We start from the raw sequence: 14,581 nt of genomic DNA on the forward strand, positions 1-14,581 counted from the left end.
GCATTTGAATCCATTTCAGCTTGTGTTTATGGACTGACGCTGTCAGACTCAGGGTCAATAACACACTCCACAAACTCTCGTAAAATGTGAAATTAGCCACAGCGGTAACAGTGCACAATGCCATTGCCTCTTATGCTGGGATCTATGCCCAAGCGGACTGTAAACCACACTTGGGGGAAAAAAAATTCCCACTGAATCTGAATGTTCCTGTCATTTTTCTACATTAGCATCCTCCACTGAGGCAAAGGGTTTATTATTATTTGCTTTGTTTATTGTTCTGTCTTTGTCTGCTAACTCTACAGTAGAGTAGCTGCCTGGTACAACGTCAGGGAAGGATGATGGCATCGGGATGTGCTCATGGCCTTGATTTTCCTATATGGAGAAGTAATGTGCTATAGTGGTTCATGAGCAGGGCTCATAACCCAAAGGTTACTGGTTTAATTCCTACTGCTATTGTACCTTTGGGGGAGGTACTTAACCTAAATTACATCAGTAAACATTCACCTGTGTAAGTGGGTGACAAGCTATGCAAGTCTCAATAAGAGCATCTGCTTAGCAACAAAGTTAAATGTGATGATCATGGATTACTCCAGCAAAACGACATTTTCTCTGCTTGCCCCACGCCTCTTGCTTGTAATGGAAGCATACAGTGGGGTGACTAATTTGAGAAACTGGAGACGCCATATGAAACAGGCCTCAGTTTCACGTCAAGCATAACCAAGCCTTGCGTCTGGGTTTTCAGGATCTTTTACATTTTTCACACCCAGTGTGGGTCAATGGTTGGGCGGGTAAGATGAACACCAAAAACATGCAACTTGATTCCTTGCCATGATCCTATCTCAATAACAGAAGAGGTGAAGTGGAATTTTCCCCTTGTTGAAAATTTAACCTCAGAGCAGAGAAAAGTAGCCTATATATTAGTGTGTGTGCATGTTTGGGTATGCATGCATGTGTGCATGTTACCTTGATGTTTGCTCCACCCCATTAAGAAACATTTACATTTACATTTACATTTATTTATTTAGCAGACGCTTTTATCCAAAGCGACTTACAAAAGTGCATACAGCAAGTATAGCGACAGTACGCAGAATGTTCTATTTACTATGTAAAATAGTCTAGAAATGTAAGAAACCCCATTATATATTTTGTTCGATGGTATATTTATTATAAAACTGCTGAAAGAAATTCACAACAAAATATTCAGAAAAGTACAGTGTCTCTACAACATTTTTATATATACTAAAAAGCACAATTTGTTTCAAACAACTGTGCCTGTAAAAAATATTGTGTTGAGATTTTTAAAAATAAATATATAGTAATATAATTACAATAAATATATTTCTGAATCAGCATGCCAGAGATAGAAATATATGTAGTATTATTCTGTACAACATATGTTAAAGCATTTTTATCAAAAAGAGGAAATATGATATTAAGATGTCTATCACTTAAATAACACTGCTGGATTTACCTACAATTACATCTATAGACCAGATGCCACCATGATACATCTAGATTTGCCAAGAAACCCTTTCCATCTTTTCTCTTGCTCAGAAACATGTTAAGTGAAGTCCCAGGTATTTTGCACTGGGGAAACACAGGAAGCAGATGCTGCTCTGTCCACAGGACACAGGAAGTAGGCACTGTCCAGACTAGAACTTGGTTTCTGGCTCTGAGACCTGAGGAAACAACCATAAAGATTCTCGTTGAGAACAGGATTTTATTCCGATTCATAGACCTTAGATGACTTCAGATAATTTGTGTGTGGAATAAGATGAAGCAGATGTCTAGGGTCATCACAGAAAAGGATCAGGCTGAGGTTTAGGACATCACAGAGGAGTATCCACTAAGCTAACTCAGGTGAAAAGGAGACATGGAGGAAGCCAGGCTTTGGCTCTGTCACTCACCACCTTGTCCCTGTTCCGCAAGCTGCTCCCACCATTGATTTGGCTGTCATGGTTACTGTGAGTAAAGACCTACAAGAGAGTAAGGAGCGCTGGAATTAGCACATTGTACTATAATTGTGATTTTTTTCATGGTTTAGATTGATTCTGGATTAGCCAATGTATCTTGCATGCAGTAAAAGCTGCACTTCAGGTGACTGTTGTATTAGCAGGGACTGCACTGATGTCAGTAGGTCTTTGGATTGGCTTTCATCATGCCTAGGTATTCTGTATCACATTTCCTTCTCTTTCGCTAACTGCCCTCAAACTGACATGTGCACCTGTTATGGAGTGGGTTTCTGTCCTGTCGTGGGCAACAACTCCTTCTTACCCCAGGCAACAGAGCCAAGCAGCCAATCAGAGGAGGACTCATAATGAATGCATTATTAAGACAGGAGGCGCCGGTGGGTTGTACCTTTTCAAATGGGCTCTTGTGCTGTGATTGGCAGGGATGTCTCTCCAATGTGTGCAGCATGGCATCGTGGAGGGTCGGGAAGAAGATGGACGTTTTGATCTCGTCGTCAAAGAACTTGCAGCTGTGCAGTTTCTCCAGGATGTATGCTATAGCAGGGAAAATCAGTCATTTAATATCAGTTTGTACCTCTGGTTGGTATTGTACAACCTACCCATTATAATACTAGTTAGTAACATATTGTTATGAAACAAGAAATCAGTCAGCTTTTATGATGACCCTTTTTCAGTAAGACAGCATATCAATCATATCAGCTCTAAATAATCTCATCTTTACAACTAATAGCACTTTTGCAGCTTTTATGACTGCTTTCTAGGAATGGAGAGAGATCTAAATTATCTTTATTTCATATTTGCCAGCCTTATTTGAGATAACAGGTAACTTACTATCACAGGCCACAATGTAGACCTCCACATCAACTCGGATGAACTCTTTCAGTGCCTACAGGGATAGACAGAGTTTAGATATTGAGTATAAAAAGTGCTAGTAAATCATAGCAACATTACATGAAGGTTAGCTGCACAAAATTAACCAGTATAAGGGGTGGGGGGTAGACAACAAGTGATCAGCCAATCAGAATTTATGGAACTCACAGCAGGTTTGCTCATGAGACCATTTGAAGATATTATGGTCGGTCTACCATCATATTAGACAGCCATGCATTCAATCCCTTTCAAAATCAACAAGCGAAATCATCTCTGGGATTCACCAGCTGTTGGAAAAATAGAGATGAAGTATCCATAAGTGAACATTACCGCTTTGAGGCCCTTCAGTGCAGAGATGTCGAGGAACGAGACGGCCGCAAAGTCCAGGATGATGCTGTGGATGTCGACCTTGGGGACACAGATTCCAGCAGGAAGCTCGGCATTCCAGTTGACCTGGACAGGAAGGTCCTGGAAGTTGGTGGGCTGGTCCAGGTCTTCCATGTTGCTCTCGTCCTCCGACTCCTCGATGGGCCCTGAGCCTGTTTGCATCAGCCCCTTCTGCAGCGGGGTGGGGGGGGGGGGGGGGGGGGCAGAGATCAGCCAACCATCACTAAGGTGAGCACAATATTTGTGTTATGGGTTGACGCAAGCATAGCACAGGAACTCACATCTGTAATCTGCAGTTCTCCCTTCTTCAGGAGCTTCCTGATCTTCCTCAGGGCCTTGTTCCTCTTCCGCAACACTCTCAGGGGGTTAAATCCCACCTGGAACGACATCACAGGTGGTTCAATCCCAGACAAAACAACACTACTGTATCTACAACTACACTCTGAGAGAGTTAACCCAAATGGGTGTTAAACCCAAACTGGATCAGCATTTAAGACGGTTAAATCCTATCTGAAAATACTTCCCTAGGGTATTAAGCTTGTTAAGCATTAAATGTTGCACATTAAATACCACCAACAGTGTTTCTCAATCCTGCTCGTGGAGGCCAATTGTCCTGCATGTTTTCCATCTTTCCCTGCTCTACATCCCTGACTGAACTCATCAGTGGCACTTTTGATTAGCTGGAGCACACCTGATTTAATCAAGAGCATGTTAATCACACTAATCAGGTGTGTTTAGAGCAAGGATAGATAGATGATATGCAGGACAGTGGGCCTCCAGGAGTAGGACTAAGAAACACTGACCTAGGACTCAGAGTGAAAAACCAACCTGACGCAACACCACAGAGTGTTACAGCGTATGAAAATGTGAAAGCTCACTCTCAGCGCATGAAGCCTACCCTAATCGCCTTAAAGACTTCAATAAAAGTCAAGCATTGACACCTTTCTGTTGGGATAAAAGTTCAAACACTCTAGGAACATCAAAGTGCAAAAAGCCAGGGAATTTGACACCATTTAGCGGGTAGAGGTAAGGAACCTTAGGACTGACGCTTTCCTTTCTTTTTCCACCTACATCTCTTTCCTTATTGTTCAGAGGGTCAGATTATTGTTACACAATCCAATCAGACTGTTCCGATACCTGATAAGGCTGAGATCTTACTGAGGCAGGCCGATAAAAAAAGATTTGTTATTGAACAACTGTCTGTAAGTCCAGATAAGAAAAAAAGATTGCAGTGGGTGTGTTCATGGCACCTGCTTTTATGGCCAGACCGATGTAAACTGCATTTATAATATCCCATTCCAACATAAACAGCAATATAAAATACTGCACGCTTTTTTGCTTCAGAGACAGAGTTGGAAATTTATTTTAATACAAATCAGTAAAAAGTGTGTGGTGCGTGTAATATACTTACAGCTTCAACCAGTTTCCCTCTGAAGAACTCAATGTTGGCAAAGAAAATCGGTGAGGGTATTCTGAAGATCTTCACACCATCTGGTTCGTAAATCTGTAAGATTATGAAACAGTTGTGAAGTTGAAGGCAGAACCAGTATTGCAAAGAAGAAAGTTATAGATAACAGGAAAGACACAAAGCGTGAATGGGTTATTCAATTGTTTCGAAGACAAAATTGTCAGCCCCTATAATAAGTCCCTATAATATCCTGTGACATATTTTCAGACTCATTGCATGCTGTAGTTTGACACACATTAAGAAACAGATAAATAGATGAACAGATAAAGACGAGACAGAGAGTGCGACTATAAAAAAGCCCTCTCAGAGACTTACGCTGAGGTAGTCCTTGCGGTCTCTGTAGATGTCTGTCCCTTTGATGTTGACCAGGACAGAGCAGCGAGGGCTGTGAACCAGTGGGGACAGACAATCATTGCATTCATTCCTATCTCCACAAGGGGGTTTAAATTTTTAACACAGCTATAATATTTATAACACAGCTATAATACGATGCCAGTGCTCTTTCAAAGCGGTACGAAAACATGGTGCGAATGTGCTGGGTGATGGAAAACTTTGTCCATTATTCCAATGACATGGTGTCCATACTCACAACTGAGTCCTGAAGACCACAGCCAGCAGCTCCACCCCCAGGCCCACAGCCAGCCCCAGGTCCAGACCCAACAGGATTGAGGCAACGCAGGTCACAATCCACACCACCTGAGAGGAGGAGGAGAGGGACACACTGCAGAGCTGGAGAGTGTCTTCATGGGCATCCTCTAAAAGCTCATAGAATACTAATGGCGGCATAGCTGAGATGGAAGACCACAGGAGCAAGTCACATAGGTAGCAATGTGGGTTAGCCAGTAGGGGGCCCTCTTATTTACTCTTCATGTGTAGATAAACTGTAGCAGTGACAGCTATTGGAGGTGACTTCTCTCAGACGAGACAGTGTAGAGATGAATGTACAAATAACTGGCACCAACACAAGTGAGCGGCCATACCATCTAAGGAGATGGGAATGTGGGAGGGGGGGCAGCGTTCTGATAGTTCTGAGTCTGTGATCTATCCTTTCTTCTCACATGGGAGTTTTTAACATTATCGAGCCAGTCACTTATTGGTGAGAGGAGCTCAGATGGATATCATCTTATTAACATTACAGGAGTTTCCTGAAAGACAGTCAGGCAGGAAGTAGCAGGAGACACTCACACAATCGGGCCGGTCCTTCCTCCACAGGTAGGGGATATCTCGAAACTGCATCAACATCCCTTTTAGATTGATGATCACAACAGCACCCAGCACTGACTGGGAAACGCAAAGGTTCAGGGTCAAAACAACAGGATTTTCAAATATTTTTCAAGTATTTTTTTGTAGACAGCACGGTTACTGAAGTCTCACCTTTGGCAGTGGTTCTAGCAGGAATCCAATCGCCAACGTGACGATCATCACTATGATGGCGGAGAGTAGACCAGCAACCTGAAGTTAACCAAGTCAAACCAAGTTAATGTTTAACATCCTTTCACCTCGTTTGGCAAATGAGAAAACACCATACCATCTGGATCAGAAATGGAATTTCCAGTCTTACTGGACTTTGTGTTTTTTTCCTTGGCATGATAATCTCTCGTAAAGGAAAGAAGAAACATTGTAAAGTCAAACAAAATTCTATCTGACCGTAAACTTACGTCAAACTAGGACTGGGAAACTGTTTAAAGATGGGTGGGAAAATGTGAAAAGGGCAAAAACAAGCAATATCTAATTTAGGTTTAGGGTACTTGGCAAATGTATTTGCCATATCTTTTTTTCTAACCACCTGGTTCTAAGGAACTTGGAATGGATACTTTAGAGTCATGATACATTTTACATTGTTTGATTTAGGATAAGGTTTTTATGCAGATCGGCAAACAGAGAGAACAAAATGCATCTATTAAAGTTGTGTGAAAGATGGTACATAGAGGACATAACTGGTGAAACATGCCTGGACCCCTAACACAGCACATACATTTGACACATACATGAGTAGTGCACACATGTACACATGCACACATACATATGGTATGTGGTCATATCTGAACAAAGAGATAAGAAGTTTCAGCGGTCAGTCCTTCTCAAAGTTCCAGAATTCTCATTAAGTTTGCGCTTGATTAGTTTATTTACTTTTCAAAACGTTGATTGACAGTAATTGAATCAAAGATCCATAGAACAGACCTCTGGACTCTAGTGTTTAGGAAACAAAGGGGTTTCAAATGGCACAGGTTTCTTTAATGAATTTGTAAACTATTTGTAAATTATTTTAACTACTTTTACAGTATGTTATTTTAGTCAAAAAGTCAAACAAAAAGGAAAATATTGCATTCAAGAAACACATTATCAATAGCAATAACAATTGAATTATTGTTTAACAAAACAGACTAGCCCCCATACACAGCTTGTACTGAAGCCTCCAGTGTTCATAGTTGCATATATCAAAGCTTCAACATGAAAATTTAATGCACAAACTTTTGTACTTCTTATTAGTAAGAAAAAATAACCAGGGTCGAATCTTTGGATTCAAGATTTTTTGGAGCTGAAAAAACCTCGGCTTCTTTATTTTTAGCTTCTTGGTGTCACAAGTGGTCATTTCAAATGTGAAATTAAGCTAGCAGAAGTGCTGTTAGACTGTAAATTTCTATGTTCATTAATGTGTATTTGAACCTATTGGCCAGTCTGAGCTTTGTGAACGCTGGCCTGTCCGATGTTTGCAAACATCAGATGAATCCTGCCAGAGCAATATAAGAACTTACCAGCAGAGGGCGATAAAGATTAGCAGTAAAAGCAGGAACAGCAGTCTGTGTTTGTGGAGTGATTCGTGTCATAGGGTCACATTTGTGGAATCGCTTAGCATACATTGCGTTGCCATTTTTTTTTTGCAGCTGCAGTGAATGGCCAGGTAAGTGGGGGGCTCACCTGGGTTTTACCTCCTGTGCTTTCCTGCACCGCACTCCTGGAGAGAGCTGTGCTCGCCGCAAACGATCTGAAGGCCGCCCCAAAGATGTTGCTCACACCGAAAGCAATGAGTTCCTTCAGGGATGAGACAGAACATCATGTCAAGTGCTCATATCTAAAAGGATGTCCAAGATGGTGCAATAGTAAATCAGGACAAAGATGTTTAAGCCTATTTATCTTGCAGAACATGCCAATAACAAGCTATTACAAGCATTGCACTGGAGAGTCCTTGACACAAACTACACTTGGTTGGGGTACTCCTCTAGTGATCCTGAACCCAAACAACCCAACTCAACCAGACTGAACAAACATGTTCCTGTTGTAAGGGATTCCAAATTAATCTGTAATTCAAACTGCAGTGTTCAATACAGTCTAATTTTGAAGGTAAAATATGTTCGATCCCACCTCCCCCTCCCCACCCGCTCTTTAATGCTGGGCACACCTGGTTGCCGTCGATGAGGTAGTCGTGTTTGGTAGCATAGACCTTTGCCACAGAGAAAGCCACAGCGAAGCCCACAATGGCCATGGGGAACGCCTCCACGGCGGTCTGCGCAAAGATCTGCATGTTCGGAGCCATCGGCGGCTCGTACCTGCAAAGAGTACGAGGAGAGGGGAATCCAGTCAATCAGAGATGTTCAGCACCATTGAAAACAGCAGCACAGGCAACAGGTTTCCATGTGAACCTGCATCAGTCATTAAGCATCTTACCCTTTTGGTATTGCTCCCACAACATCCACTTTGTATTTGTCTTTGAAGTTGAACGCGTACGAGACACCACAGGCAATAACGGTCTGCAAATAAAGTAAGAGAGCATTCATTCAGCCTCTGCAAGGCAAAGCATCTGATTTGTCCTCCATTGCAACAACATTGGCTTTGTTTTAAACGTCAGAGAGCGATAACAATTAAGGCTTAGCTGTTCTAGTAATCCACAATGGTAACAATGAAGCAAGCAATAGCGTGGTTATGATGCATTGCAGTGCCCTCTGTGGGGCTGATAGTGAAGTGCAGTTGTAACTGGACACTCACCATGATGACCTCTATGGGGATGGGCACAGGAAGCTTGGCCTTGTACCTATCATTCAGCTCTTTCACTATGAACACCACCACCATGACGATGATGGATGTCACCAGGTCGGCAATGTTGGTGTCTGTGATCTGCACGAATATCTTCTCCAGAGTCTGCAAATGATCAGTGCATCAGAATCATCCGGAGGGATTATGGCTTATATTTAGGACTATGCTAACACCTTTTCAGATTTTGAAGACTATGCTATCTTGTCATTTCAGAGCCCACAAATGAGTAAAACACTTTATGTTCTGAAACTGCACTCACATAGATGATGGCAAGAGGTCCACTGAGACCTGGTACCACCAGCCCCAACACAAACTTCAGCTGCGACACCAGGATGTGGACGGCAGCCGCTGTGGTGAACCCAGAGACCAGTGTGTCTGACAGATACATTACAATGAAGCCCACCTGCAGCAGCCCCATGGCCAACTGGGAGACAGACAGGGAAACAACATTAATGCAACACCTATCTCATAAACAGGGAATATTATTCATAGTACACCTATCTCAGACACAGAGGAAGATTGTTTATGCTCCACCCAGATGAAAGCTAGACAAGGGAATTATTCCTACTCTACACCCAAACTGACCAAGATCATCGTTCATTTTGTTTGGTTGATTTTGGATTAATTACACAATCAAACTTTGATGTTCAAAGTTTTGTCTCCAAATCGCGTTCTCCAAACCATACCAAGCTCAGTTTGAACTAAAATCCTTGACAAAATGCATGTAATTTCATTACTTGTTCCAATAAGTGTGTATATCTCTCTGACTTAGAGCTGATTGTCTGCAGCCTGTGGATATTTATATTGAAGTGACACCCATCTGTGATACAAGGGAATGTTACTAATGCGGCATTCAGTTGAGAGATAACGGAAATGATCTCTGTTCTTGTCTGTATGGATATTGTATGCTGACCCAGTGACAATGCTGGAAACCTGGTCAACTGGCATGTTTTACCTGGAAGATTCCCATGAGGAACGTGACAGAGGCAGCCACCACGACCCTCTGCTGATCTGGGGTCAACCCCTCAAAGCCTGTGATGTTGGCTGGAGGACCTTCATCTGGAACCAGCCGGGTCACTACCGCCCCCACCATTAGACTCAGGACCGGGAATGCACCTGCAGAGGAGAGGGTGGGTCATGATACACACGTGTGTTGCGCATGCACACATGCACACACACGCACACACATGCAATCTGTATGTCACTGTGCATGAGGTAAGGAGGTGAGCAGATATAGGTGAGATTGACTAACACTGCCCCACGTGTTGATGTGGAATGCGATATAGTGACGTGGAAACCTTTGTTCCTTGGCTGTTAGGTATTGTTTATGTCTTAACTTGCACCCTTTCTGTACCTAAGAGTTAATGTTCTGTATTGACATGTTATGTGCTGTGTGTCCTAGTTTGTGAAAACGTGTTCATACACGCGCATACATACATGCAAGCTCTACATGTATTGGCATAAACACCAGCTGCGAAGCTGAGAAACCCACTCACCCACTGAGATGTGTCTGGAGGTGCCCAGGAAGAAGTAAGTGATGACAGGGAAGAAAGCTGCAAAGAGCCCGTACCATGGAGGGAGAGAGGCCAACAGGCTGTAGGCTAGACCTGAGGTACCAAACCGAGAAAAATGGTGGTTTATTCAACCACGTTGACAACTGTGTGGAACCACATGGTAAAGTTTGGCACAGTTTATAGCTTATACAATTTATTGCTGCGAATACAAGCAATGAGGAAGGTCGTTGGAACAGATCTTGATCAGCCTAGCTTGACTATGAGAGGAAATTTGCACAGTTTCTGCTATGGTTTTTATATAAAAGGGGCTTCTCTCATCTGGAACTGCTGAAGGTTTGGCGAATTTAAATTCACGATTTTAAGGAAGCAGAACTAAAGGGGAGTTTGTGCCATATTCAGGTCTGTCTGTAGTTTCTGCTCACATACACGCGCTGCACTGGGTAGCACCTATCTGCCCCACCATCGACAGATACATGTATTACTTGCAAATGTGAAACGGTACAGCCACATGAACATACAACTTGGAATCCAGTCTTTCTTCCTCATCACAACTTTAATTGCATCATTTTTTATGGAGGAGCCCAGTGGCTGGATCTCAGGAGCATCACAACCTGAGCTTGTAAATCTCAGAAAGATAAATGACCTCCAGTGACACAGAGCAAACACAAATCTCCAGAGCAGAAGCCTGCTTCTTGAATCTGCCTCAATACTTTAAACTGATGCCAATTGGCATCAGGCGTCTGGGTATGGGGTTGGTGTCCATTCACCCTGGGGGACCAGGAGTTGGGGTTACCTTGCAGGACAGCGACCAATCCAGTGCTGATTCCGGACACGATGTCACTCAGCAGCCACTCCTTAATGCGGTAGATTCTCATCCAGCCAATGATGGGCAGCAGGGAAAGGGCGGTATTCTTCGCTCGCTTCGAGTTACAACTGAAACACATACAACAAAAATACATCTTAACTCTTCCCAGCATATTCATTACACTGTCTACACAGGGTGGAAAAAACAGGATCAGCTCAGTGTCAGTTACATCACATTTTTGTAAGAAGATTCTCTTATCCAGAGCAACTTAACCTATAACTTTTACATGTTACCCATTATTACAGCTGGATATATACTGAAGCAATTAAGGTTAAGTACTGTGTCTAGGGATACAACAACACTGTCCCACCTTGCAATTCAACTGGAATCTTTTGGTTACAAGCCCTGGTCCTTATCACTATACCACACTGCTGCTATTTGATATAATTATATAAGATGAAGATGAAAAATAATACTGTAAATGGATTGGCAAATGGATTTTTCTTTTGTATGAGAGAAATCAGAGCATCACTGGGTGTCAGGGCTCTTCACAGTATTTAAAAGCTTACTCACATTTTAAGGGAAAGAAATCAAACTAAATCAGAATTAATCAAGCCGTTTGTGTCTCACAATAGCTCCAGAAATGGCAGAATGTCTGCAGTCGTGAATGTTTTACAGTGGCAAATCAAGCAAAAACATCTATACGGAAACATGGGTGTTTTGTGGACTGGCAAACAGATGAGTTTCCCAATTCTTTTATGCCTGACAGTAGGTGCTCTTACGTGAAGTATGCCTTCACATGGTCCAGCAGGGTCTTGCGTTGCCTGTAGATCTTCTCGTGATCCTGGGCGAACGAGTCCTCGGAGTACAGTGGCCTGGTGACTGTGTACTGCGCCATGGCCGGTCGTAGCATGATGGATCAATCTGGTGTGGTTCATGGAAAGCAAGGACGAGGGGGAATCATCAGGACAGTTTGGACAGAGCCAAGACTCAGATTACAGCAGTCAATGTGTTCAGGATTTACTCAGTGCTACAGTCTTAGCCACAAAGTGCTTCAATGAAGACTGCTAAGCAACGGCTGTCAAATTAGAATTGATCATGTTTCCAACAAATTCAAGTTCAGGGCAAGGCCAGAACGTCATTCAGGGGGTTTTGTCAGCAACTAGAAGACACTCCATTAGGTTCTTAAGCAGTTTGACACTGATTTGTGTCAGAATCCTTAGCAAGAAACACCTCTAAATTCATTATCTGATAAATAGGAATATTAGGCAGAGTAAAATACTGGTAATAGTAAAAATAGTAAAAGCCCTTGCTGGCATATCTATTATCTTGGTTTGTATATTAGTCTATCAATTTTGAGTTTTCAATCTGTTGCAGAAGTACTTTGTAGGTTCATTTGATTCAGCTTTTCTTAAACGTACAGATGAAATGAATGCAGCGATTAATTGCCTTCTCGGATGTGTCTTGGATATCTTACCTATATCTGTAACGACAGCAACGTAGAGAGGCTTCAAGGTTCCCAACGCGAGTGTCCCTCCCCTCTGGAGATCCACGCGGAGCTAAGTCAGGAGACTATCTGCGACCCTTAAGAGCCCATCTGTCCATAAATCCCATCTCCCAACTTATCGTACCTGTAATTATTAACAGCGAGTTATGATGCTCATCTTACATGAATGGCCAAGTTTTCTCCCTTATCCTTGACCATTGTTCCTCCAGATAAACATTTGGCATCGTGCCTTGTGCTCCTTGGTGACTTTCCGTTGTAGCCAGACCCCCACCACCGACACCTCGCCTGCCATATACGCACAGTAGGTAAGGTGAGAGTGCATACTGAGTCTGTTGTAGAGAGGTTGTCTGGTTAGAACTGCAGATTGTCTCCAGATATGCAGGTTGTCCCAGAAAAACATGGTGATGCACGACAAAAGTTGTTTACACGTACTGCTTGTTACTGGGCCTTGTAAACAGTAGTCAGCTGACTAACCAGGCACCGAACACAGCCACTGATGTGCTTCCTGTAGTACTCAGAGATGTTAGTGGGTTTTTTATCTTAACATAGTCATAAGCTGGAGTATCGATGAATGGTTGATCACTGCTGTAATGCAGCCTATGTTCTATGTATGGATGCTTTATTTTTATTGTGACAAACTATCAACAAAGGCATACACGTATACATTTATAAGTATGCATTTGTGAAATATTCTTACATTTGGAAATGTCCATTTAGAACATACATATACATTTATGAATATACATTTAGACTATGCATATGCATTTAAAAATATGAATTTAGAGTGTATATGTACTTTTAGAATGTACAGATACATTTACAAAAATGTATACACATTCAGAAATATATATACTATTTAGAAACAGGGTGTGGGAAACACTGTGCCCATCCCACCAGTTTATGTTCCAAATATGGTCTGTATGTACAGACAGTGAAGAGCCCTGGAGTGTGCCCTCACAGTTTTATCTCTGTTTTATCTGTGGTAGTGGGGGACTGAAAATGGTCTTGTGTGATGATAAAGACAAAAGGGGGTCAACTTTTTCCACATAAACCCTGCGTTAGTGTGAAACAGAGGACGTGTCACACACCCGGGGTGTGTCAGTCGGATAGAGATAAGAAGGAGATATTTTCTTCTGTGAAAAAGTTCTGAACAGGGACTCTGGGAAAGTTATCAGCGATCAGCTTTATCTGCGTATCTGCTTCATTGCTTTATTGATTTGTATTGATCCACATACATTTTATCTGTCTGGATGATGTAATGTGGGCATGCTCTTTGCAGTGAGTGAGTGAATTTGGTTGCTTCTTTCTGTTCATGCCAGCATTTCCTATCATGACAGCAGGGCTTATGTGACCTGTACCACTGCCAAAGAGGAAAAGCATTTAAAGGGTCGAAGCATTGAATGAGGTATTCATTGCATTACATTACATTCATTTAGCAGTTGTTCTTATCTAGAGCGACTTCCAGCACAATGGAGCATAAGTGGATCCGTTCAAGTTGAATGAGCAACAGTGTCAGACCAGGCTTATAGCACTCCCAGACCAGTGAATGTGAGCATAACAGTTACCAGTCCAGCTGTATGTCAGATGCTGGTAGGGATTTTCAGTGTGTCTTCAATGTGCAGAAATTCAGATTCATGTACATAGGTACAGAGCTGCAAAACGGCTTAAAATGGCTGTCATCAGTATTAGCTGTCTCAAAGCAACGTCAAGGCTACATAAAACAGACAGAAGAGTAAAAAAGATAACGTTTGAATTTGAAATAAACTGAACGTGGTCGGGTCAGGAGTTGACTTGATCGATCATTTCCGCTGTAAGTTTTGGGTCAGTCAGCCCGAGGCATGGCACCACCATGTTGGATTTGAAGCCAGCCATCACAACTTGGGAGGTGGCAGGTGTACAGGGTTCACAGGGAGAGAGGCTCCTCCCAAACACTGAGAGGTGATGCATGTCTGTAGACTCTCTTTACTCTCTTTGTCTGGTGCATCGGTGACTCAAAACGAGAGGTGACTAGATCAGCTACCTGGCATC

The 14,581-nt window shown here is 42.5% G+C and overlaps 1 protein-coding gene across 1 annotated transcript; it reads right to left on the reverse strand.

Annotated features, from left to right (window-relative positions):
- Positions 1 to 1,652: 1,652 nt before the first annotated feature.
- slc26a3.2 (solute carrier family 26 member 3, tandem duplicate 2) lies at positions 1,653 to 12,591 on the reverse strand. The gene is made up of 21 exons (XM_036518407.1): positions 12,524 to 12,591; positions 11,829 to 11,970; positions 11,035 to 11,174; positions 10,224 to 10,334; positions 9,683 to 9,843; positions 8,987 to 9,151; positions 8,680 to 8,832; positions 8,362 to 8,444; positions 8,096 to 8,243; positions 7,615 to 7,728; positions 6,070 to 6,147; positions 5,881 to 5,976; positions 5,285 to 5,391; positions 5,011 to 5,080; positions 4,639 to 4,731; positions 3,509 to 3,604; positions 3,171 to 3,398; positions 2,802 to 2,856; positions 2,359 to 2,504; positions 1,908 to 1,976; positions 1,653 to 1,679 (listed from the first exon to the last, which is right to left on the reverse strand). Exons 2-21 carry the CDS (start codon positions 11,957 to 11,959, stop codon positions 1,653 to 1,655), a joined length of 2,271 nt encoding a protein of 756 aa, XP_036374300.1. The 5' UTR covers positions 11,960 to 11,970; positions 12,524 to 12,591.
- Between the last annotated feature and the right edge of the window lie 1,990 nt (positions 12,592 to 14,581).

Source organism: Megalops cyprinoides, chromosome 23 (assembly GCF_013368585.1).
Source record: "Megalops cyprinoides isolate fMegCyp1 chromosome 23, fMegCyp1.pri, whole genome shotgun sequence".
NCBI classification, from domain to species: domain Eukaryota; kingdom Metazoa; phylum Chordata; class Actinopteri; order Elopiformes; family Megalopidae; genus Megalops; species Megalops cyprinoides.

Coding starts and splice junctions, on each gene's coding strand:
- slc26a3.2 (XM_036518407.1), bottom strand. CDS start 11,959: ATGCTACGACCGGCCATGGCGCAGTACACAGTCACCAGGCCACTGTAC. Junction 9,844..10,223: donor CTCCAGACACATCTCAGTGG/GTGAGTGGGTTT, acceptor TCTCCTCTGCAG/GTGCATTCCCGGTCCTGAGT. Junction 1,680..1,907: donor TGCGGAACAGGGACAAGGTG/GTGAGTGACAGA, acceptor TTGTTTCCTCAG/GTCTCAGAGCCAGAAACCAA.